Source organism: Pogona vitticeps, chromosome 5, assembly GCF_051106095.1.
Source record: "Pogona vitticeps strain Pit_001003342236 chromosome 5, PviZW2.1, whole genome shotgun sequence".
NCBI classification, from domain to species: Eukaryota; Metazoa; Chordata; class Lepidosauria; order Squamata; family Agamidae; genus Pogona; species Pogona vitticeps.
The window spans coordinates 91986899-92013416 of NC_135787.1; the positions used below are offsets into that span (position 1 = coordinate 91986899).

Sequence of the window (26518 nt, forward strand, 5' to 3'; positions counted from 1 at the left end):
TACCACAGATAGGCGACGTTGTTCCACAGTCCGTTCATCGTCAGAATCACTGTAGTACTTGGAGTAAAGGTATGGCTTGTGGACATAAGCATGTCGTCCGGGTTTTCTTTTTTTATCATTGGCATCAGCAGCTTCTACTTTTGATGAAATCTGATCCTGTTCCTCTTCATCTAAAGAAATATTAAAACAATGAATGTCTCAAATGAAAGATCTATGTTCAATTTTGATTTAGGTTTGGATCCAAAGGACCACAGAATATTTCATGGAAGTAATCTCATGAAAACAATTCCACTCTGTTTCACCACTGTAGATCTTTGTGCCCCTGCCCCAAATCTGATACAAATGACCAAAATAGCTGCAGTTGAAAGCAAAAGGCCAGAAAGTCTATGCAAATATTTTTCTGAGAAAAAAACATGTCTCTTCGCATTTTGTCTTTGGTTGTCCACTTCTAACATCCAGGCATACTTCACATCCAAAAACTTTCCAGGGAAAAAACTTCTTTCTAAGAATTTATATCAAAGGAATCTGGGAACTGTAATACTGCAAAAAGGACCATTGATAGAATCTCTTCTATTCTCAACCAGTTTCTTGAATAAAACTATAAATTGGTTTGCTTGTAATACTCCAGAGAAACATTCAGTAAATGCAAATAAGGAATACGTTGTGGATGAGCATCCCACTTCAGTTATACAAGTATTTCCCCAGTTTACACTGAATAAACATAATGATACATATCTGCAGTATCCAACTGAATGCAAAATTTGACTTAAGATTAAGAGAGCAAGTTTGATACTATTTTAATTAATATTTTCTGCTACTTAACAGCATGTTCCACTCATTTTTCAAGTAGGAAACAAATTATGAGTGTTGTTAATGTCACTAATCTAATACTGAAGTGACAACAAACACAACATATATACTAACATCAACACTAAAGGTTCTGGGACAACAGAAATTTCATCTATGTGGCATCTGGCTGTCCCTGTGTATATATTAAGGATAAACAGACATAAGATTAAATCAGTACGGTAATAATGTATTCCACTGGTGATAACAGTCCTATTACCATGAGAACAACAGGTAGTACTAGCATTTCCATAGCCACAAAAGCAACAGAAAACAGCCAAAGTTTTGTGGAGGTATACAACGGAACAAGAATCTGTATCTTCCCCTTTTCAGTGTAAGTTTTTCCCATCATCCCTTGCTTGATTCTATGGAGAAGAAACTGTTACCCAAATATGCACTTACACTCATTCCAGGCAACCTATTCACCAGTTTCCCAAACTACATGTACAAAAAATACCCAGGAACATTTTAACCCACTATAATGACAGCCTCAAGAAACACTGCAGTTGAGGGAGGTATTGCTAATTTCTCCATGAGACCTTGTTCTCTGTACTATGTAAGATGTAAATCTGCAATGGATTTATGCAGAACACAATTATATTGTTAAAATTAGGGATACACATTCAGATTTGGAAATACTCAGAATTCACCAAACATCATGTTTAGATACTTCCAAATATATCTGGATCCAAATTTGACAGTTCTGAGTATCTGTAATAATAATTCCTAATATTCAGAGTCTCATTTCCTATAGATTAGAAAGCAAAAGCCTAGGTTTCGGCTTCCTAGAGGAAGAAGTCAACCTATTTCTCTGGCATCCTGGAATGATTTCTTGAGAAATGAAACTAAAGACACACTGGCACCAAAGATAGTAGGAGCAGAGAACTCAATGTCTCCTGATTGAGATTGCCATGGCTTTCCCATTGAAGGAGGAGGAGCCATGCTTCAATTTGCTGCCCCTTCCTTTTGTGTCTTTCACTCTTCCATCTACTACTCCAAGACTGCTTACTGAATCATCTATACAGTGGTGCCTCGCTTGACGAGGAAAATTCGTTCTGTTCAAATCACTGTTAAGCGAAATCCTCATCAAGCGAAATTAAAAAACCCATTGAAATACATTGAAAACCGGTTCAATGCATTCCAGTGGGCTAAATACCTCAGCATCCAGCGAAGATCCTCCATAGGGCAGCCATTTTCCAGTGCCCGTAAAGCGAGGAATTGGTCCTAAAGCACAGCGGGGAGCCATTTTGCACAGTGGGCGGCCATTTTAGAGCCACCGATCAGCTGTTTTAAAATTGTTGTCTAGCGAAAAATCGGTTCCTGAAGCAGGGAACCGATCATCGTTAAGCGAATTTTCCCCATAGGAAAATCATTTTGCGATCGCAAACTTCATTGTAAAGCGGTTTCATCATTTAACAAGGTAATCGTTAAGCGAGACACCACTGTACTATGCTCCATGCTATTGGCAGTTTTCACCCACCACAGGCTATCTTCTGCTCCAAACTGCCTGCCACTGCTGTCCAGGGTATTTGCCCAATCTCCAGTTACCACTGGTCAGGGATTAATCCATGTGCACATTACAGTCATTTCCTAATACTTAGGCACTGCTAGCTGTTGGTGTGCCTTATTTTTGATTTGCATGCAAACTGGGAAGGTGTCAGAGGACACAGGTATATCCATAATTTCACTGAAATAAAAGTTGTGCAGTCATTATACAGTACAAATACAGGAGTAGGCAATACAGAAGAAATCATACAATCTGCTAGCTTTCATGGATCAGGGTCACCTTCTTTCTCTGAAGACCTGAGGTAGGATATCTAGTCAATAGGTTCCTCAGCTGTATCTTTAAAACAACTCCAATGCAGCCTCCATCTTTCTAGGAAAAATACACCTGCCATAAACTCTTGGAACTCTAAATTCTTTGCACTAAGGACAAGACACTGGTGCAAGACTGATAAAGGGGGCCCTATCCTTGAAAGTTAGGAAACTACAGTAGTGCCCCGTATAGCAACGATAATCCGTGCAGCAAAAATCGCTGCAAAGCGATTTTGTCACTATGCGAAAATAAAAAGCCCATAGGAATGCTTTAAAACCCATTTAATGTGTTCCTATGGGCAAAAAACTCACCTTTTAAGCGAAAATCCTCCATACGGCATTTTCGCTGCCCAGTTAGCGGGGAATGCGGGCAAAAACACAGCGGGCAGCCATTTTTTTTACCCGTTGGCCATTTTGGAACCGCCAATCAGCTGTTGGGAAATCATTGCTATGCGATAATCGGTAAGCAAAACATTATACCGGTCATCGCAAAGCGATTTTTTACCATTTAAAAGATCGCAATGCGGATCACTTTTGCAATCGCAAAATCTTCATCACTATGCGGATTCGTTGTTAAATGAAGCACTCGCTAAGCGAGGCACCACTGTATATGATTTCTTCCTGAATGTGTAGAGGACAAAAGGAAATCCTTTAAAACTGTTTTGCCTGTTTGTGTTTTTTTTTTAAATGAGGAAATAACTGTTTTCATATTGACTGTAACAGAGTTCAGTATATACAGAAATTAAAAAAAAATTAAATTCCTAATTCAGAATCTGATGAACCGTAATTTTAAATTTTGGTGCTAATGTGCATCTCTAATTATAATACCATCTGTTTTAATACTGTAAGATACTTTGGGGTCTCTTGAGGGGAAAGGTGGGGGTAAATATAACAAATTATCCATGCTAGTAATATCAACACTCCAACCCCCCTTTGTACTTAAGGAAAAACACTTTAACACTCTGGTTTCTAGCTGAGCTGGTAATCCCATTGTTAGGATGTTGTCTTACCATCAGAAAAAATCTCTCCTTCTTCTGTACTATCAGAAAGTGCAACTTCCTCTTCACTCTCTTCTTCAAATGAAGAAAGATCACTTGTATGCACTGAGCTAACAGTTATATCACTGAGTATATCCACATCAGAATCTTCAAATACTAATTCAGAAAGAAAGAGAAAGGTTTCTTCAAACAGGCTGGAATCCCAAATGCTTTATATGCCAGCGGAAAATTCTTTAACATATTTTCTTCCCTTCTCTAGGAATACAAGTGACTCTGCATGCGTGCAAAAGAGTCTCAGCTCACACGTGGCAAGAATATGCATAACATTTCAGATCCTAGCAACAGAATTGTAAAAAAGAAACATAAAAGTACATTTGCTCATAGGATTAAAAATGAAACAAAAAGGGAAGAGAATGCAATGAGACAGGAGAGGAAGAGAAGATAGTTATTAATTAGGAAGAAAGTAAAACAGAAATAGTATTAAAGCATGGAAGGGACTCTGACAGTAAAAACATTTTCAGAACTCATCACTTCCAAGTATGGTGTACCCAAAGAAATGGATAGAGTCACCAAAGGTGTGTTGGACATGAAGAACATGTAGGAAAGATACATAAGTGCAATGGAGGCCAAGCTTTTACAAGTAATAATATTTTAAAATGTCTATGAAAATATCAGTGCAAAAAGTAGGAGAAACATAGTCAAATTTAGGAGCAATCACAAATAAGAAATAATAAGCAGTACTCTTGTAACACAACCCTAGGAAGATACTGATAATGTAAATTACACTCAAAGCAGCCCAGTAAAAGATAGTAAATAACCTAACAGAGTGACTATTGCTTAACTTTTCAATGTTTTATTATGAGGCTTGTTAGTGTTACACAAATAGCACACATTCTAATGTGGCGAGGTGGAGGTGGACTACTGAAGGAGGAACAGGAGACAAGAGAAGACTGTTGGGCAGATGCCACAGATTGAGAGGTGTATGAGGGCCAGGAGGTGCTGCCACTGAAGTCAAAAGCCAGTTAGGAGATGATAAGCAAACGTACAGTGGTGCCCCGCATAGCGAGGTTAATCCGTTCCGGATTAACCATTGCTATTTGGAAACATTGCTAAACGGAATAGAAAAACCCACTGGAACGCATTAAACTTTGTATAATGCATTCTAATGGGCCCCAGACTCACCGTTCAGCAATGTTCCTCCATAGCACAGGCATTTTCGCGCCCTCGGTAAGCGAGGGCAGGGCGCGAAAACGCTGCGCACAGCCATTTTGGGTCTTCCGGTGGCCATTTTGGAACCGCCGATCAGCTGTTCCCCCGACATCGCAATGTGAAGATTGGTAAGCGAAACGCTTACCGATCATCGCAAAGCGAATTTTGCCCATTGGAACCATCAGTTTGCGATCGCATTAGCGATCCCAAAAAACGGATCGCTATGCGAATTCGTCGTTAAACGGTGCGCTCGTTATGCGAGGCACCACTGTAATCCCGAAACCAGCTACTGAATAGAGCTGCTAGTGCCACTGGAGGAAGATGCCTAGATCCATCAGATCAGGTGAGGCTCAAAGAAGCTCAAAGGGTTGAGAACCATCAGGAGGCTCTCTGCCAGAAGAAGCACCAGAGTCAAGCAGCACCAAAGAAGAAGCCCAGCAGCCAGCCTTCCCCCAAGTACCATGAAGGCCAGCATTCACTCCTCCTCACTCTCTACTCTGCTAGGTGGGAGACACCAGGGCAAGGATTTGGGGAGAGTAGCAGGGGAGGGAGCCTTTGTTGCTCCCCTCCACAGACACTTGAGAGCATGGATCCAGCACCTGCAAGGGATCCTGGTAGAGGAGGAGGGGCTCCACATCTTCCAGTAAAGACTATAGAGGGGCTATAGACCCTTTAAAAGTTCTGTTGCTCAATAAAAGAGCCTGTTTCTGCAGCTATTATTGAAATCATCAAGGAAGGGGGCACAGGGACCATTCACAACTTCCACAGGCAGAACGTGAAGTTATGTCAGGTGCACAGGATTTCACCCAATGTGACATTTAAGTAGGCAAATATTTGGCTCTTGTAATTTTTTATAATGCAGAAATATAACATGTACACTAAACATTTATAAATCAGAAAACAATATTGCAATATTTACACAGTGCAGCATTTTTTAAAGAAAATCAAAATTTATATTTCAGTCCTATTAATTCTCATCCACCCATAATGGATAAAAATGTGATACTTATACCTTCTTTTGCACATTCATTTACTTTGTGTTTACTACTGCTCTTCTCCAGAACTGAACATTTTGTTGATTCTGTTTCTCTCTCTTTTGATGCTTTTTCTTCTTTTAATTTTACATCATCAACACTTCTTTTCATGAAGTCAAACTTTTTGTCAGATTTTTCTTTTTTCTCTTGTCTTCTCTCTCCTTTCTCTGAGCTTTCTAGCTTTCTATCACATTTATCCGTCAGCTTACTCTTCAGTTCATCACCTTCCTGCAGAGCATTTTTGCTTGAATTAATCATACTGCTAACTTCTTTTGATCCAGTTTTTCCTTCTTCACTTGAAGAAAATAAATTATTTAGACTTTCACCATTTGCTACTGGTTCACAACTTTCTTCTGCAGAGTTACAAGAAAGTTTCTCTTCATCTAGCAGATCATCAGTGTTCTGGTCTCTCTCAATTCCACTGTCCATGCTTTGCTGAGAAAGGAGTCTTTTTGAAACTCTGTCATTAGTTTTTGAATTTGTTGCTTCCGTAGAAGCCCTGGCTGAACATGCTTCTTGGTTCAGAGATGTTATTGTTTCCAAAATGGACATTGCATCATTAGCTACACTTGCACTTGAAGTGGTAGTAGAAACACCTTCAAAGCAGAGAAGACCAAATATTAACATTTTCTATATGGAGGAAAACTACACTTATGGACTTGGACATTATATCAAATGAAATTTTTTTCTTTCTTTAAAAGAAACTTCAACAAATTCACTGAGTTGCCAAAAAGTTAGTAAATGATGCCTGCTTCTTTGGTCCTTTTAAAATAGCAAGAAGTTCTGACATTAACCCCTGCTTTCAGTAATTATCCATCACATTTCCATTTACTTGCTCAGGTGACACACCATGTAAACGCCTGACATAATGGTGCAGCAAAGAAATCATACATTGACACCTCTATTGCATTCAATATTGGTCAGTAATATTGTGGTGAATATTGCGTCCTGCTGAAAATACATTGTAGGGATCGGATCAGAGAATCCTAAAGGCTTAGTGTAACCAGTTGAGTGTTAAATTTCATGATAGGTTGCCTGCATCTGCACCAGCTTGGGCACCACAATTTTGACAGAATCAGCATCTTATCACTCATCTTTTAGATCAGCATGGGCACACAGGAAGTTTTGAATAATATTTATTGTTTCAATTTATTATTAAATATCTAATTTATAATTAGTTTTATTTGCCTTTGTCCATTACAGTGAAATCAACAGAGAGCATCTGTTAGTTTAACTAGGCTACTAAGTGGTTTTTAGCACAATTGACCATGGTCGTCTTCTACACTACCCGGCAAAACGGAGTTTAAGGACTTTGTTCTTACAGTAGCTTTGGTACTATCTAGCTGTTTACTCTCAAAAGGTGGGTACTCTAAGGCCTCCTTCTGTGGCATCAACAGAACTGCTATGTGAAGAAACTGAAGGTTGGGGTCTGCAGACCCACTAATATACATGATATCTAGCTTCAAGGCCATATTGATTGGTATGCTATGATCAATGAGACTGGCAGAATCTCTAGGTGGGTCTTCTCAGTAGTGGCCCCAAATTAATTTTGTTAAATCTATCCTTAGCATTTCCTGCTGAAAGACATACGCTGCTCACACCTGTGATTGTTCTATCTATCTATCTATCTATCTATCTATCTATCTATCTATCTATCTATCTATCTATCTATCTATCTATCTATCTATCTATCTATCTATCTATCTATCTATCTATCTATCTATCTATCTATCTGTCTGTCTGTCTGTCTGTCTGTCTGTCTGTCTGTCTGTCTATCTTTCTATCTATCTATCACATTTTTATACTATCCATCTGGCAGCCAAGGCCACTCTGGGCGGTTTACAACACTAAGCAACAACAATAACATAATGACAGGGAGTTTGGCAGCATCCATAAAATATAAAAAGTACAAAACAAATTACAATAAAAAGACACAGTAGAACAAAATAAATTAAAATAACACTAACAATAAAGTGAAAAGCATAACAGTAGGTTAGATGTTGAGTTATTAGAGGCACTACTGTATCAAGATGTTATGTGATCTGGGTAAAGGTAAAGGTTCCCCTTGACAATTTTTGTCCAGTCGTGTTCGACTCTAGGGGGTGGTGCTCATCCCCGTTTCCAAGCCATAGAGCTAGCGTTTTGTACGAAGACAATCTTCCGTGGTCACATGGCCAGTGCGACTTAGACACAGAACGCTGTTACCTTCCCACCAACGTGGTCCCTATTAATCTACTTGCATTTGCATGCTTTCAAACCGCTAGGTTGGCGGGAGCTGGGACAAGTGACGGGCGCTCACTCCGTCACGTGGATTCGATCTTATGACTGCTTGGTCTTCTGACCCTGCAGCACAGGCTTCTGCGGTTTAGCCCACAGCACCACCACGTCCCTGTGATCTGGGTAGGCCCGTCTAAATAACCAGCTTTTAGTAGTTTTTTTAAAGGTTCCCAATGAAGGGGCCAGGCGAATTTCAGGAGAGAGACTGTTTCATAATTGTGGAGCTACCACTGAAGGTGGGAAGTGGGTTTTAAAAGATACCTTTCACTCCGTCTTTTAATAGATTAGGTTTTATGATATATGCTGTTGGGTATCTTGAAATTTTATTTTATGGCTTGTATAACCTTAATGTGATTTCACAATTTATCCACAGTGTTGATTAGAATCCAAATAGTATTTTCGTAAGGTTTGCCTAACTTACAACATTTAATTTGCAACTAACTGCTGAAGTGCTAGGACATATCTCAGTTGCATGCCTAGTCATTCGCTGATCACATAAATGAGATGTTCACTGAGAAGATTGAACTCTCATCTAGAACACACTAATCCCGCAGACTCAGATCGCCCTGAAACCTTCTCTTTCTTGTGTGGATTTCAATTCAGCCTGTTAAATCTATGAAGGCTATGAATCATGATTCTCACTACCCCTACTTTCTCAAGATCATTACGAAACAATGTCTGCAACCCAGTAATGTCACAACTGAATCAATGGAACTTAGAGAAGAGTTGACTCACCAAAGTGGGCCTAATATAGTTGGGACTTACTACTGCATTTCTGCCAATACATTATACTGAAGCAAATGTCAAACGCTTTCCTGCCATGCTAGTTTAGTTTCAATTAAACTATACAAAATTATTTCCAAATAAGTATGTTCAGGATCAGGAAACAAAACCTCAGGTGTCCTTCTGCCTCTTTGCACTCTCCTAAATTATTGTCACCATGTTCCAATATACACTTAACAATATATATTGGTTTTCCAGAAGAAAGAAGAAGAAATACCTTGCATCAAAACTGAAGCTTCTGGCTTCTCCTCAGTTGGCGTGGTGCTGGAACTGGCTGCCTCTTTATGATTTAACGTGGTTAAAAATTCATGGACAGCCTTTTCTACCTGTGGCCTAAATATGTGGTTAACCTTTGGATCCACAACTTGAGATATGATTCTGTCAATTCCAGATTCTAACATTCCAGATCTGAAACAAAAAAGACAATAATAGTCTAGAGTTTAGAAAGTTCTCTTATTGATTTTGTTGTTCTAAATACCGGATTACATTCCTAATAACGATATGTTCCACCATTTCTTGGTAATTGGAGCAACATTATAAAGCAGATAAAAATTACCACAATATAGGAGGATATTATTCAGGACAGAGATGTTTAGCCTAATACCATATCAAGTTGATTGCACAAGCAAGGTTCAATGTACAAACTTTGTGGCTCATAGGTTATGACTAGAAGTATACAATTTCAGCTCACTAAAGCACTGTAATGCAATTATTACAGAGGAGCTAAGAAGTGCAGAATACTTTGCTACCACTCACTATTCAGATATACCTGTACCTGTAAATTTTATACATATTTTTTCCAATTAATATTATTATTTTGTAATTTACAAAACAAATTAACAATCTAAAGCAAAATATATTACACTTCTATAAACAGATCAAAACTACAATATAAACAGATTAAAACTACTATATAAATAGATGAAAACTACAGTGTGGTCTTGACTTACGAACTTAATCCATATTGGAAGGTGGTTCCTAAGTCGAAAAGTTCGTATGTTGAATCTGCATTTCCCATAGGAATGCACTGAAAACCATTTAATCTGTATCTGCTCTTTTCTGTCCATAGAAACTAATGGGAAACTAATGGGAAGCTGCTATTCCGCCTTCTGCCACTAGAGGGGGATATTTTTTTCTTTTTTGCTTAGGTCAAGAAAAGTTCAGGAAAAGAGGGGGGAGGCAGGGAACAGTTTTAAAAGCACTTTTGAAATCTTTTTTTTCCAATGAAGCCAATTATAAAGCATGTTTTAAAGCATGTTGTGCTGATTTTTTCAGCATAAAGACACACAGGCAGGCTTTTTAGGTGCTGACCAAACCTCCTCAGAGCCAGCCGATCAGCTGTTAGGCAGGGAGAGGAGGGGGCAGGAGCAGAGAAAAGCACATAATGGCTGCCAGGCTCCCTTCTGGGTGTCGGCTTTTATCTGTTTGCTGCTCTTTTTCCGCAGTTCGGGGGCTACCAAGGCCTGGTAAGTGACTTTCTTTTATTTATTTTTAAGTTTCTGACCTTTTTTTCCCCTCCAGAAGCCTCTAAGGGGAGGGAGGGGGCACTTTTTTCCTGTTCGTAATTCAAGGGAAGTTCGTATGTTGAGTATGTAATTTCCTATCGGGCGGGTTCGTAAGTCGAAAAGTTCGTATGTAGAACCGTTCGTAAGTCGAGACCCCACTGTACTATATAAAGATGTGGTGGTACTGCATATTAAACTGCAGAAGACTCTGTGCTGTAAGGTCGGAAGACCAGCAGTTGTAAGATCAAATCCACGCGATGGAGTGAGCTCCCGTCGATTGTCCCAGCTCCTGCCAACCAAGCAGTTTGAAAGCATGTAAATGTGAGTAGATAAATAGGTACCACCACGGTGGGAAGGCAATGGCATTCAATGGCTAGTCGCACTGGCCACGTGACCACGGAAACTGTCGTCAGACAAAACACTGGCTCTACGGATTGGAAACGGGGATGAGCACTGCCCCCTAGAGTTAGACATGACTGGACTAAATGTCAAGGGAAACCTTTACCTTTAGCCTTTACCTATAAACATGAGCTGAATTCACAAAAGACTTCCAAGTATTCCTCATGCAGTTAAAAAAGTCCTTCCTACTAAGTCCATCAAAACTATCATGCAAATTTAGCATGCTGAAAGCTGAAATAGATTGGGGAGATAGAAGTAATATTCCTAATAGCCTCAGAAGACTCCCTGGAAAAGACCCTGATGTTGGGAAAGTGTGAAGGCAAGAGGAGAAGGGGACGACAGCGGACGAGATGGTTGGACAGTGTCATCGAAACTACCAACATGAACCAGACCAAACTCTGGGAGGCAGTGGAAGACAGGAGGGCCTGGTGTGCTCCGGTCTATGGGCTCACGAAGAGTCAGACATGACTAAGCAACAATAGCCTCAATAACAATAACAAGAATTTATCATAGGAAAAATATGATTTTGTTTCAGAATAAATTGGATGCATCCAGACACAAAGGGAAGAGAGGGTCCCTGATAGAAGAAAGAGTTGAAGAGTGATTTTCACCAATTCCTCTTTCCCTGCAAGTGTCCAGACTGTCACAGAAGCTACCACAATCTCTCAGAAATTTCTTTAAGGAGACATTCTCAGTCTCAGAGCCCATATATCCCATGGACCAGGATCCTAATGGATGATGGTGAAATGTAGTAATGCAGGATACACATCTGTGTCCAAGTTGCCCTTACACAAACTAAGACTACCACTATGAATATCCAGCTTATGCTTGTGCAAGGCACCACTGTATACCTCCAGTGAAAGCCCAACTGTTTGTGCTATAGTCTGTTATGCAAGCAATGTGACTCCTATGTACAGGATTCTGGCTGTAGAATCTGTTCTAGGTGTCCCCACTGCTTTCATACTTTGGGTACATGATTACAATTTTCCAAGTACTCAAAATAACTACGAAGAAAAATTCTACATAAAAAAGACATATCTTAAAATATTTGTTCATTCACAATAATGAAATTCTAGTCATTCACTTTATCATAAATATCTTTGATAATTGAAATATACCATCTGAAATCCTGTTGGGTGGGTTCTTCCCGCACAATGGGAATAACATAATCATCAGTAGCAATTGCTATTGATTAGACTTTCCTTTCAGTTCTGGGATGCAAAATTGATAATGACATCATTCCTGTTGCATAAGAGAACCTGTGTAACAGAATTCTGGCCAATGAAGGTAAATGAATACAGTCACAAAAACCCATAAAAAGGTCTGCGTATATTTCAACTATGAGTTTGTTTTCAGAGACTAGCAACTTTGTTTTCAGTGGCTTCCTGTAAGTTTCTTCACTCAATTCAAGGTGCTAGTTATGACCTCTGATTAGACCTCAACAGATCCTTGTCAAAATGTTTCTCTCAGAAATCAGTTACTTGCTTCAGCCACTTCTCTCAATCCACAAGGTTAAAAGTGGCCACAATGAGGGAGCCAAAGAGGCAACTACAAGGAATCAGGCCTTTTCAGTGGTAGTCCCCAATCTTTGGTATAAACTGCCAACTGAGATACACCAGGAGCCTTCCCTTTTGATATTCAGGAAACTAGTGAAAACAGAATTATGCGCCTCAGAAGAGCAGGCTCGGAACCTTCTATAGCTTTAAGGCCATGGTGCTGGGACCTCCCCTAGGCTATATCACCACCCCCAGCACCAGGTACCTCAGTTCCGTAGAATGGTCCGCAAGCTACAGAGCACACCAAATAGAGGATGTGACACAGAGCGGAGAGACAGGGTGGGGAGTGTGAATTCACAGATGACCACTCAAAGAACCAGAGTTACAAGTAAGTAACTACTTTTTCTCCTTCGTGGTCTCTGTGAATGCACACTAATGGGTGACTAGCAAGCTGACTTACCAGGAGGTGAGTGTCACAATAGGACAGAGGCCAGGACTGCTCTCCCGATGGCAGCTTCTGCTTTAGCCTAGACATCCAGACAGTAATGGGCTGCAAAGGTGAAGGGTGTGGACAACGTTGCTGCTTTGCAAATGTCCGACAACTACACTCTGCGGAGGAAGGCCATGGAAGATGAAACCACTCTGGTAGAGTGGGCCCGGAAGACGGACATGAGCAAGCTCATAGGCCAACTTTATTGTAGATACCACCCACCTGGAAAAAGTATGTGGGGAAACAGCCAACACTTTAGATTGTCCATCAAAAGCAATAAAGAGTCTTCTGGAAGAACGAAAGGATTCAGCAAGGTAGTATGCAAGTACCCTCTTAACATTCAGTGAGTGTAAGGATCTTTCCAAGTCCGTTGTCGGATTAAGGAAGAACATGGGGAATACTATAGGTTGATTGAGATGGAGGGACATGGCTACCTTCGGGAGGAAGGAGAGATCAGGAAAAGGGGAACCTTGTTCAGGTGGAACTGCAAGAAAGGAGGGTCCGACTGTTACAGACAGCTATGACATCACCTGCCCGTCACTGCTGAGGCTGAGTGTCATCTACCAAAAAGGAGACAGTTAGAAATAGAAAAGGAGGAAAGAATGAAACAGCTAGAGATGGAGGAAAGAATGAAACAGATTGAATTGGAAAAAGAATGTCTTTTGAACTCAGGAGAATGGAATTAATGAACCAGAATAATAACAATAATAGAAATTCCAACTCTGAAGAAGGGCAGTTGTCAAAAGCAGATCTAAAGAAATTCCCTACTTTCAAACAAGGAGACTGTCCAGAAGCATTTTTAACTCTTTTTGAAAGAGCGTGTGCTGATTTTTCAGTCAGAGAGTCAGAAAAAATGATTATTCTGAGATCTCAAATAAGTGGAAGCCTCGCTGAGGTTTACGCTGAAATGCCTATTGAAATGATTAAAGATTATTCTGAATTTAAAAAGTTGGTGTTTGCCAGGTATGGCATCAATGCAGAACATCTGAGGCAAAAGTTCAGAACACTAACCAAGAAGCCTGATGAGTCTTACTCACAGCTAGGTGCCAATTTGACTAGATATTTGGATAAATGGTTAGTGCAGGAAGATGTACAGACAATTCAGCAATTTAAAAATATTATAGGATTGGAACAGTTTTATTCCCTTCTACATGGTGAAATTAAATATTTGGTCAAAGACAAGAAACCTCTAGATTTGAAACAGGCAGCAGAAATTGCAGATTTCATCTCACAAATCAGAAAACCTATGTATTCTGAGGGAAAGAGTATGAGAAAAACATGGGAGGACTGCAATAGATATCCCAAGGGACAAGTTAAAAGCCAGCAGAAAGTGGGCGGCCATTTTGTGGGAAAGACTTCAGAACAGGGCCAAGCTAGAAGCCAGAATTTGGAGGGAAAAGGAAAAGGGGCTGAAAAGGGTCCATGGAGTGATAGAATTTGCTTCATTTGCCATGGAAAAGGCCATATTGCTTCCCAATGTTACAAAGCTAAAGAAAATAAAGAAATTTTACCTCAGAAAATGAATTTAAACAAGACTAAATCTGTTTACTGTATTCAGAAAGGACAGATAACTCCCCCTAGGGAGGAGTCGGTTGCCATAGCAACACCAGCAGAGCTCTCAACAGAAGCAGATAATAGTGAAGATAATATTCCTGTGGCTGAGATCACACATTATCTACTTATAAGAACTGATCCCCAATTATTTGAAGCAGCTGGTGATAATATAGGAATTTTAGACCACAACTATTTAGCATTAAGAGACACGTGCTCTCAGGTTACACTGTGTCACCCTGATATCATACCACAAGATTACATTTTACCAAATGAAAATATGACTATTAAAGGAATAGGGGAATAATTAATTGTTTTGCCTGTAGCCGAAGTGTTAGTTCGTTATAAGGGCTGGCAAGGAAACTGGTGCGTTGGAATTTCCTCACAACTGCCTTCAGCTGTACTTATTGGGACAGACCTCTCTGAGCATGTTAAGAAAGTGTTAGTTCTTACATGTTCACAACCAGATCAAACAGAGGCAGCTGAAAAAGATATTGACATTCATGAGGAAGAAAATGAAAATATACAACTAGCTGAGGCATTCTCACTTGAAATACCCCAAAGCAGCATATTTTCACAGGAACAGCAAGAAGATCCCACTTTAAAATGTTGTTTTGAGAAAGTGTCAAGCATGGAATTATCCCCTGAATCCCCTGAAAGGTTCCTTATTAAACAGGGTTTACTGTATAGCGAAACACTGATGAACATTTCAAAAGGGGGACATGAGATGCGAAGCCAGTTGGTAGTGCCTGCTAAATATCGCCAAATGATTTTAGAAACAGGACATTCTGATATATTTGCTGCACATTTAGGGATAAATAAGACCAGGCAGAGAATATCTCAAAACTTCTATTGGCCAGATATAGGAAAACAAATTAAAAATTTCTGTCAGGGATGTGATGTGTGCCAGAGACAGGGTAATAACCGTGATAGGACTAAGGCTAAACTGTGTCCATTACCCGTAATCTCTACACCTTTTAAATGCATTGGCGTGGACATTATAGGACCGTTGCCTAAGGTCACAAAAAGGAGAAACAGATTTATTCTCACTATTGTTGACCGCGCCACAAGATATCCTGAGGCGATTCCTTTAAATAACATTGAGACCCATACAGTGGCTGATGCACTGTTAAGCTATATGAGTAGAATGGGTTTTGCCTCAGAGATTATAACTGATTTAGGACTGTCGTTTACTTCCAAACTTATGAAGAGACTATGGCAGATTTGTGGTATTAAACATTTAGAAACTTCTCCATATCATCCGCAGAGTAATGGGTTAACGGAGAAATATAATGGAACCCTGATGAGGATGATTAGAGCCTATTTAGCAGAAAACCCTAATAACTGGGACCAGAAATTGCAATTATTGCTATATGCCTACAGATCAGTCCCACAAGAAAGTACCAGGTTCAGTCCTTTTGAACAGCTATTCGGGAGAAAAGTGAAAGGACCACTTGATCTGATTAAGCAAAATTGGGAACAGATTGTAGAAGAAAATCCTCAAAATGTAGTCTCATATGTAGACACATTAATGAACAACCTCAAAAGAAATTTAGAGTTGGCTGCTGAAAACCTGCAAGCCCAGAAAGTCAAACAAAAAGTTTGGTATGACAAAAAGGCTAGGGAACGACAGTTTAACCCTGGAGATGAGGTGCTGATGTTGAGGCCCATCAAGGGGAACAAACTACAATTGAACTGGGCAGAACCTTATAGGATCATTTCTAAAATGAGTGGTCTTAATTATATTATTGAAGCAGATGAACACCTAGGCAGGAGGGTAGTTCATGTAAATGCCATTAAGCCATACTACAGAGAGGAAAAGAAAATGCTTTTTGCAATGAAAGCAGCTGATAAAGAAGAACATGATTTACCATATTGGGAAGGAAGGGGTGAAATAAAGTTCAACCCAGGGGAGGTGAAGATCAGCCCTGCACTCACCCTGGTACAGCAAAGGGAAATAAAGATGTTGGTCACTAAGTATCAACAGGTCTTCTCAAACAAGCCTGGTTTAGCCAAGGGAGTAATGCATAAAATAGATACTGGAAATGCACCCCCACAGGCTGTAACCCTATACAGAGTAACCGGACCTTATGGGGACAAGGTGCGCAAGGAGCTGGATGAGATGCTAAAAGAAAATATTATTGTGCCACCGTCTAGCCCTTGGTCTGCTCCAATAGTTCTGGTTGACAAACCGGATGGAAGCATTAGATTCTGTGTGGATTACAGAAAATTAAACCTAGTAACCAAACCAGACGCTTACCCCATGCCCAGACTTGACAACCTGATTGAAACCATTGGGGGTTGTTGATACTTTTCCTGTTCAGACTTGACTAAAGGGTTTTGGCAAGTGCGGATAGACCCTAGAGATCAAGAAAAAACCGCTTTTTGTAGCCCTTTCGGCTTATTCGAATTTCGTGTCCTCAGTTTCGGCCTTAGGAATTCCCCAGCTACATTCCAAAGGCTGATGGACAAAACTCTGCAAGAGCTCATTGCATTTACAGTAGCCTACATTGATGACATAGGGATCTTTAGCAACACCTGGCAGGATCACCTTTGTCACCTAGATTTAGTACTGCAACGATTAAAAGCAGTGGGGTTGACAGTAAAAGCAAGTAAATGTCAACTGGGTAGCCCCAAGATGAAATATTTGGGTCATATGGTAGGGGGAGGTGTGATCAAACCCCTAGAAGCCAAGGTAGAGGCAATACGTAATTGGCCTAGACCCAATAGCAAGAAAAAGATTAGATCCTTTCTTGGTTTAGTGGGATACTATAGAAAATTTATCCCCAGGTTCAGCGAGATTGCAGCACCGTTGACTGAGCTGACGAGGAAAAGGAGTGATGACTGCATCCCATGGTCCAGTGACTGCGAGGAGGCGTTCGGGAAGTTGAAGGAGGCGTTAACCAACCACCCTGTGTTGCGTGCTCCAGACTTCGATCGAGAGTTCATCATTTACACCGATGCATCCAACGCCGGGGTAGGAGCCATGCTGTGCCAGTGTGATGACAACGGAGACCAGCATCCTGTGTCCTACCTAAGCAAGAAACTTCAAAAAGGCGAAAAACACCTGTTGACCATAGAAAAAGAATGTTGGGCGATCAAGAAATTAAAACCTTACATCTGGGGAAGACACTTCATTCTGTGTACAGACCACTCACCTCTGATGTGATTAAAGACTATGAAGGCCCAAAACAGCAAGCTAATGAGGTGGGCTTTAATTTTACAGGACTATGACTTCGAGGTTAAGGTGGTCAAAGGGACTATGAACTGTGTTGCTGATGCCTTATCCCGAAGACCTGACGACAACAGATGAAAAAGTTTGGACTCTTGAAATTAATAACTGTGTTTAATATGTTATGAAAATATGTGATTATTGGGATATTGTTCTGAATATATATATGCAATTGATTTAGTATGTGTAAGTATATTTTGAGTAATATAGTTATGTAAGAGTGTGCTTAATATGTTAATGGTAAGTGTTGAAATGTGGGAGAAATGTAATGTTTTGATTTTGTTGTTTCCAGTTGTTTTGGGTGAAAAGCACCTTAGCTTTCCCCCACAAAACAACTTTTAAAGGGGGGAGGTATTGTTACAGACAGCTATGACATCACCTGCCCGTCACTGCTGAGGCTGAGTGTCATCTACCAATAGCGTGACGGAGGGTGGGACATAAGGGGTGGAGCTGTTGTATATAAGGGGAGTGAATGGTGTTAGAGAGTCAGATACGGCTTTGAGATAGGGACGGATAGGGTTTAGAGTTAGGGACGGTTAAGGCTTGGAGATACTGTGAGATAAGATCTGTGCTATATAGTGAGAGTCTGTGACTGTGTGTGTGCAACAGTTATATTATTAAAGTGATTACAGTATTAGTTATCTACAAGTGATTTACCATTCCTTTTGTTGTACACAATAAACCTTATTTTTATTTTGAAATCATCCTTTGGCCTGAAGCTTCATTTGAGGGAATGGTTGGTGGCAGTGGAAACGAAGAGTGATTGGGTGTGACGTAATAGCCCCTTTGTGAGGTATAAGGAGGCTGTTACACCGACCGCACGGCTGTCAGTTCACTGGCACGTCTGGCTGACGTAACAGCAACAAGAAAAGCCGTTTTCATAGTGAGTAGCTTTAGAGACGTGGACACCAAAGGTTCAAATAGTGGGGACATCAATTTCCTTATGACTAGGTGAAGTAACCACTGGGGTGTGGGCGGCTTGTAAGGAGGCCAAATATTTTTAAGTCCTCTGAGAAACTGCTTTAGTGTTCGGTTCTGAAACAGTGTGGATGCATCCAAAGATGGGGTTGGTGAGCAACCACTGCTGAAATGTAGACCCTGAGGGTCAAGTGAGACAGACCACGTTGGAAGAGAAGGGGGACAAAGCAGAGCAGGGCATCCAGTGAGGTAGGTGAAGCAGATGTTGTTTTTGGAAGTAAAATGTAGAAATGCTCTCCATTTATGGGAGTATGTAGTAACAGTGGACAGTCTACAAGTCTGACGCAGGACCTCAGCTATAGAGGGGCCAGCCTCCAGGCCATCAGATGTAACAAGTCCAGATCTGGATGGTTGCGCCGTTGTGCAAGGACAGCAGATGAGGCAGTAACGGGAGGCGAAAATGATTGATGGACATCTGACGAAGTGGGGAGAACCATGGCTGGCGAGGCTATCAGGGGGCCACAAGAATCATGTTGGACTGTTCTTGGCGAGCTTTGACTATCACCTTCTGGATCAGGGGGATGGGAGGCATCACCCTTTTAGTCGGTGATGCCTGATACTGTGGACAAGGTGCTTGATCGCTGTCGGGCCACCACCTCCTCTCTTGACCCTTGCCCAGCCTGGCTAATCAAAGCAGCCAGGCCGATAACAACAGAATGGGACACAGCAATAATAAATGGGTTTTTCCTTCAGGGCAGGTTTCCATCTGCCCTCAAGGAGACACTCATTAGGCCCATAAGAAAGAAACCTAATTTGGCGGCGGATGAAATTGGCAATTATAGGCCCGTCACCAATGTTTCTTCCATGAGCAAAGTGGTTGAGAGGGTGGTGGCCGAACAGCCTTAGGCCCACTTGGATGAAACACCTGGATCCATTTCAGTCGGGCTTTAGGCTGCGCCACGGTATAGAGACGGCATTGGTCACCCTGTACGATGACCTGTTGAGGGAGGCTGACAGGGGCAAAATGTCTCTGTTGGTCCTCCTCAACATCTCGGCGGCCTTCAATACCGTCGACCACAGTATCCTCCTGAGGAGGCTCTCCAAGTTGGGAACTGGTGGCTTGGCGCTTGCCTGGCTCCGTTCTTTCTTGGAGGACCACCCCCAGAGAGTGCAGCTTGGGGAGAATATCTCGGCCCCGTGGAGTCTCAATTGTGGGGTCCCACAGGGGTCGATTATCTCCCCAATGCTGTTTAACATCTATATGAGGCCACTGGATGGGGTCATCAGGGGGTGTGGAGCATCGTGTCATCAATATGCGGATGACACCCAGCTCTACATCTCCTTTTCACCAACTGTAGGTGATGCCACCCTGTCCCTTCAGCGCTGCCTGGAAGCCGTACTGCAATGGATGCAGGAAAATGGGCTGAGGCTGAATCCGGACAAGACGGAAGTACTGAGGGTGGTAGCCCGTGGTTGGCAGCTTGGGTGACTCACATTTGGGGGGTTGACCCTGGCCGCGAAGAGTGGGGTCCGCAGCCTGGAGGTACATCTGGACCCAATGCTCACCATGGAAACACAGGCAGCATTGGTAGTCCACACCACCTTTTCCCACCTATGGTGGATTGCCCGGCTACGGCCCTATCTCGACACGGCGGCGCTCACTACCTTGGTGCATGTGCTCATAATCTCAAAAATAGACCACTGTAACGCGCTCTACGTGGGGCTGCCTTTGAGGCTGATGAGGAAACTTCAAGTGGTGCAGAATGTGGCGGCCAGACTCCTTGGTGGAGTGAGAAAATACCAGCATATTTCTCCCACGCTGGCCATACTGCACTGGCTGCCCATTCGTTTCCACATCAGCTTTAAAGTTCTAATGCTCACTTATAAGGCCCTAAATGGTTTAGGACCTCCATATTTGGCGGAATGCCTGCTACCACCAAGATCTACCTGGATCACCCATGCGAGTCAGGAAGTGAGGCTGAGGAGCCTGACGCCACGAGGCCTGGAAGGAAAAGTCACAAAACCGGGCCTTCTCGGTGGTGGCTCCTCGCCTCTGGAATAATCTCCCTCCTGAGATTCACGCGGCCCCCACTCTGGGCACTTTTAAAAGTTAACTAAAAACATGGCTATACATTCAGGCCTTCCATCCAGCTAACACTTGCCTTTTCTCTTTGTTCTCCCTTTATTTATTTCCATTCTATTTTTGTATTGTGTATGTTATAATATCTTATTATATTATATTAATATTATAATATTATAATATTATTTGTAATATCTTATTGGTTATATTCACTGGAAGCCGCCTAGAGTGGTCTTTTAGGTCAGAGGGGCAGGATATAAATCAAATAAATAAAATAAAATACAAAAATAAATAAAAATGTACAGAGATCTTTCGTCCAGGGCGTCATAAATGCATCACCTAGTGAGTTCTGTCTGACTCCCGCTCTGGAGCAATACCATTCACATTTCTTGTTTGTGGCAGAAGCAAACACATTGATCAACAACATGCCCCATCGCCAGCAAAGAATGTGGAAGATCGCATTGTCCAGCTCCCACTCATGGATAGAGTCCTGTAGACAACTCAGACAGTCCACCAACAGGTTGTCGGTTGAAGCAATGTGGACTGCAATGAGGAAAATGTGGCGTTTGTAACATCATTCCCAGATTTGAGTAGTAAGGTAAAGAAGACGACAGGAATGAATACCTCCCTGTTTGTTCGGGTAGTATACTGCTGTGGTATTGTCGCAAACCACCTGTAAGAGGCACTCAAAAGTCCGAAGGCAAGGAGTTCTAAGAGGTTTATGTGAAACTCGCTCTCCGTCGTTGACCATTGTGCATTCGCTTCCAAGTCGGAGACATGTGCACCCCAACCTGTTGGGCTGGCATTGGTCGTGATTTGAATAGTTGGAGTGAGGGGACCAAAAGGCCTGCCAACAAGAAGGTTGGTGTGAAGGGACCACCAAAGAAGTTGGGATGCAAGTTCCAGGGTGACAGTGAGCAATTTGTTTGGGGGGGGGTTGAAAGAGGTTTGAAGAGCGCCAAGTACCAGGCCTGAAGAGGCATCATTTTCAGCTGAACGATTGCAGTTGTGGAGGCCATAAGTCCCAACAGTCTTTGTACTAGTAGGGCCTGAACTCTTGGTCCTGCAGTAAAGTGGGGCAAGATAGTCCGTATTTTTTGAATCCTCTCTTCTGGGAGAAAGGCTTTTCCAAATTCAGCGTCCAGAACTCCCCTGATGTAGTAACTTTCTGAGTGGGATACAGAGTGGACTTCTCAAGGTTGACCTGTAGACCAAGCGTACGGGAAGACCGTGAGCCCTTGTAGTTGAAGATGAGCCACCACAGGAGCTAAGGATTTAGTAAACACCCTAGGCGAGGTGGACAAATCTAATGGGAGACCCTTGAATTCATAAATTACTCCATTCAAAGAAAATCTGAGGAATCGCCAATGGCTCAGGCGGATGCTGATATGGAAATAGGCATCCTTAAGTCAATTAGAGCAAACCAATCTCCTGGTCTCGACAACTGGATGGTACTGTCTAAAGAGACCATACGAAAATGTGGAGGCCTAATGTACGAATTCAAGGGATGGAGGTCGAGAATAAGAAGAAGCCCTCCATCTATTTTAGGAACAATAAAATATCGTGAGAAAAAGCTGTGATCAACATCTGGTTCTTCGGTCAAGGTGATGGCGTCTTTAGAAAGTACAGTCGTGCCTCGCTTAACGAGTGCACCGTATAGCGATGTTTCCGTATAGCGATCCCTTTTTCGGGATCGCTATACGGAAACATACCAGATCGTCGCAATGGGGAAAACCCGCATTGCGAAGATCGGGTATTGCGGCGGCCATTTTGGAGCCGCCGAACAGCGGTTCCAAAATGGCCACCAGAAGCCCGGAAATGGCTGCCGGCAGCCGTTTTCGCGCCCTGCCCTCGCTTAGTGAAGGCACGAAAATGGCTGCCGGCAATTGGAATCCTCGCTGAACGGGTAAGTAAGAAAGGTATTGGAACGCATTAAACTAAGTTTAATGCGTTTCAATACATTTCCCCTACCCGTTTAGCGACGATTTCGCATAGCGAGGGTTAATCCGGAACGGATTAACCTCGCTATGCGGGGCACCACTGTAGTTTGTCCACTTCCTGGTGAAGAACAGAAGAAGTAGTTCTGTTCCTGAAAAAGCCCATGCAAGGTGTAGAGTGAAATTCTATCGCATAGCCTGTGGCAATTATGGTGAGAACCCAGGAGTCAGAGGTGATGGACCTCCAAGCTTCAAAAAATTGTGCCAATCTAACAAGGTTAGGCAATGGTGCTGGTGGCTCAGAGACATTAAAGAGGCTGTTTGGCCTTCTGCTCTTCTGGCGTGGTTGTTGATGCTGCCTTTGTTTGGTTGTTGCCTAGACTGACCTTGGTAAGCCGGCATTTGCGAGTGCTGGTGGTCAGAATATGGCCTGTAGGAGGAAGGCCGGCACCAAAAAAAGTGAAGACAAGACTGTGTCGAGAAGGACTGTGCGGGTTTACAGTGTTTAAGGAGATTTCCAAGATCTCATCTGTCTTGGTATCAAATAAGCCAGCCCTGTCAAAGGGAAGATCTTCAATTCAAGACTTGACATCTTTGGAAATGTTAGCCAATCGCGACCAGGCATGGACAACGCAGGGCAATAATAGTCGTAAGTTGTTTGGCTGTGGCATCAACCACATGCCTGGTCGCGATGCGTTCTTGGTGGGCTAATAAGATGGCTTCCAGATGGTGAGCAAGGCTGGATTATCAAAGTTCCTCCAGTGCAGCCTGTAATGCGGGAAGTAGCTCCAAAGGTGAGCATTGTAGGCCCCCATTGCCGCCATGTAACTGGCCACATGCAAAATGAAAGTTCTCAGGGAATATAGACGCCTACCAACCATATCCAGCTTATGACCCTCTTTATGAGTAGGGGTGAAAGATGACTTTTCCCAAGGCCGAGTTTGAGTGGCATCTACTATAAGAGAATTTGGAGCAGGGTGCTTAGCAAGAAAATCCATGTCAGCCCCATGAGTTTTATATAAGTTTTCCACTCTTCTTGGTATTTGGTGGAAGGTGGAAGGTTTATCCCAGGGTTCCCTAATAAGGCTGAAAAGCGATGGAATAAATCCAAGCCAGACCAGCGGGATGTGGTCTTTTGTAATGTCTGCATAAACTTTGTCCAGTTGTTCTACAGGTGTCTGCAGTACAGCAATGTCTAGCACCTGTGCTATCCTTGTGATAAGCTTAGAATATGCCGTGTAGTCCTCAGAAGGTGAAGGTGGGTGACTACCGGCAGTCTCCGAGGTTGGAGTAGGATTAAGTATAGGCGAGTCCTCCCTTATCTCACCCTCATCTTCACTGGAAGCCGAGTCCGGATCAAAAGTCTGTTCAGGGGACCTTAATAGTGCGAGGTCCTCCAAGAAGTCATCAACCCTTTCAGCTGAACGAGGAGCAGGAGACGGTAAGGCTGGTTGTGCTCCTGAACATTGTTGGGATCTAGTTATCAGCTCAGATGATGTCAGACCCAAGAGAGACTGAGGTTGATGCTGTTGAGGCTGAGGGTGCAGGTCTCAAAGTTGTGGTAACTCATAAGTCTGAGCCCTGTGATAATAATAGTCTGGAGGAGGATAAGAGTGGAGGTGGTGGGTAAGCATCAAAGTAAGGAGACCAATGCCTGTATGGGCTGTGAGGCATGGTATAATTGAGTCCTTTAAAACCATAGGGACATGGCTGGTGGAAGCGGCAAGGATCATCCCATGAAGAAGGTCCATAATCCCCCATTTGAGGCCTGTCAGGTTCAGGCTCAAAGTGATGGGTCTTTTGTTTCTTTTTACTGGGAGCATCAGTCGTTGAGCCCAAAGGGGTCTAGATGGAGCCAGAGGTTTGGGCTTGAGAATCAGTGAAGGTACTGGTGTCGGGGACCAACTGCAGCAAGGCAAGGAAGCTTCCTCTCGATGCAGGGGGAAAATATCTTCAGCCTTCAATGGAGAGGCCGCAGGTCCACACTGAGCCGAAGCTATCGACGTTGAAGGGGACAAAGGGAGAGAAGGCTGAGCTTTTTTGGATGCCTTCTTCTTTTTCTTCGACATCGAGCCCAAAGGAGACTTTGATGTCAAGGTCGAAGTGGTGGATTTCAAGCCCAAAGAAGTGGGCTTTAGGACCCAGTGGACATTGGGAGCAGGAGGAGCTGCACTTGGTGAAGTACCCAATGAGGGAACACACAATGGCTCAATTTTGCGAGCCAGTTCAAGAGACTGCTTCCACAAATGAGAGCAAAGCCTCTGCTGCCTCTGCTTCAAAGCTGGTTTTGTAAAAGCTTTGCAATGCAGATAAGAGGCAGGCTGGTGCTCTTCACTAAAGCAGAAGAGACAGAGAAAATGGCCGTCAGTAAGGGGAACCTTTGCGTTACAAGCGGTACAGTGCTTGAAAGGCCCCGGGAAGGCCATAAATTTCAAAACTCAGTTTGTTGCTTACAAGTCCAAGTCATAAACGAAAGGAACGTCAGGAACGCCAAAGTCAAAAACGGAGGTAGCGCGCAACCATTTCGGGGCTTCCGGCAGCGTTTTCGCGCGCTCCCCTTGCTTACCAAGGGCGCGAAAACGCTGCGCCCCGGCCCCTTTCGGCTGTTCCGGCGGCCATTTTTTACCCGCCGAACAGCTGATGGCAGCCATTTTGGCGCCCTCGTTCTGCGAGGGGAGGGCGCGAAAATGGCTGCCGCCTATGGAGGAACTTCGCTGAACGGTGAGTTTGAAAGCCATAGGAACGCATTGAACAAAGTTCAATGCGTTTCTATGGCTTTTTCCCTCCCGCACAGCGATGTTTCCCACAGCGAAGGTTAATCCAGAACGGATTAACCTCGCTGTGCGGGGCACCACTGTATAATAAATAAAAAGCAATTATAATCAGTGTTTATTTTTTTAAAACTATAGTGAAAAGAAATATTAATTTACTACACTTGAACATGCTAACATATGCACATACAATCTCAGAGCTGAAATGAAAGCTGCTAAATACTGGCTGGAATCCTGTTACATATTTACACCAGTGTAACTCAATCTGCATAAATCTTAGTGGCAACTGCCATTAGTCAAGTAGTTAAGAAGTGAGTATAGACATTTGCTGTTGCATGTTAGGTCCCTCAACTTGTTACACAATAGTAAATGCCTGTGCATTTACTATTGTACAACAAGTTGAGGGACCTAACATGCAACAGCAAATGTCTATACTCACTTCTTAACTTTATTATTCACCACTGAGATTAATGATATTGAGTTATGCTGGCAGGTGAAACTGATCAGGTTCTAGAAAATTAATTAAGTCTGCTTTTCTATGTGAAAACGTTTCACTGCATTAAAAGCCACATGTATTACAGTGGTGCCCCGCATAGCGACGATAATCCGTTCCAGGAAAATCGTCGTTATCCGGAATCGTCGCTATACGGAACGGAAAGCCCCACAGGAATGCAATAAACCCCGTTTAATGCGTTCCTATGGGGAAAAAACTCACCGCTATGTGGAAATCCTCCATCCAGCCGCCATATTCGCTGCCCGGTAAGCGAGGAAAGGGCATGAAAACGCTGTGGGCAGCCATTTTGGAACCGCCAATCAGCTGTTTTTTAAACATCGCAGTGCAAAAATCGGTAAGTGAAACACTTACCGATCATCATAATGCAATGTTTACCCATTAAAAACATCGCAATGCGATCGCAAAATCCACATCGCTATGCGGATTCGTTGTTAAACGGAGTGCTCGCTATGCGGGGCACCATTGTACATTATTACAGTGGACTACCTATTTGATCCAGATAAATACTAGTCAACACAGAGATCTCTCAAACTGTAGCACTCCCCACCCTCATCACAAATTGCTATTAAAACTACAGTGGTGCCTCACTTAACGGGTGCCCCGTTTAACGACAAATCCGCATAGTGACGAAGATTTTGCAATCGCTTTTGCGACTGCATTGCA

General features: G+C 42.6%; 1 protein-coding gene across 1 annotated transcript in view; it reads right to left on the minus strand.

The window, feature by feature from the left end:
• Positions 1-26518, minus strand: part of BOD1L1 (biorientation of chromosomes in cell division 1 like 1) — a 78240-nt gene that overhangs the window by 41479 nt on the left and 10243 nt on the right. Inside the window, exons 3-6 of the mRNA XM_073001043.2 lie at positions 9180-9370; positions 5881-6498; positions 3672-3815; positions 4-170 (exon numbers count right to left, since the gene is read on the minus strand). Coding sequence (XP_072857144.1) covers positions 4-170; positions 3672-3815; positions 5881-6498; positions 9180-9370 — 1120 coding nt within the window. The remainder of the gene's footprint in view (positions 1-3; positions 171-3671; positions 3816-5880; positions 6499-9179; positions 9371-26518) is intronic.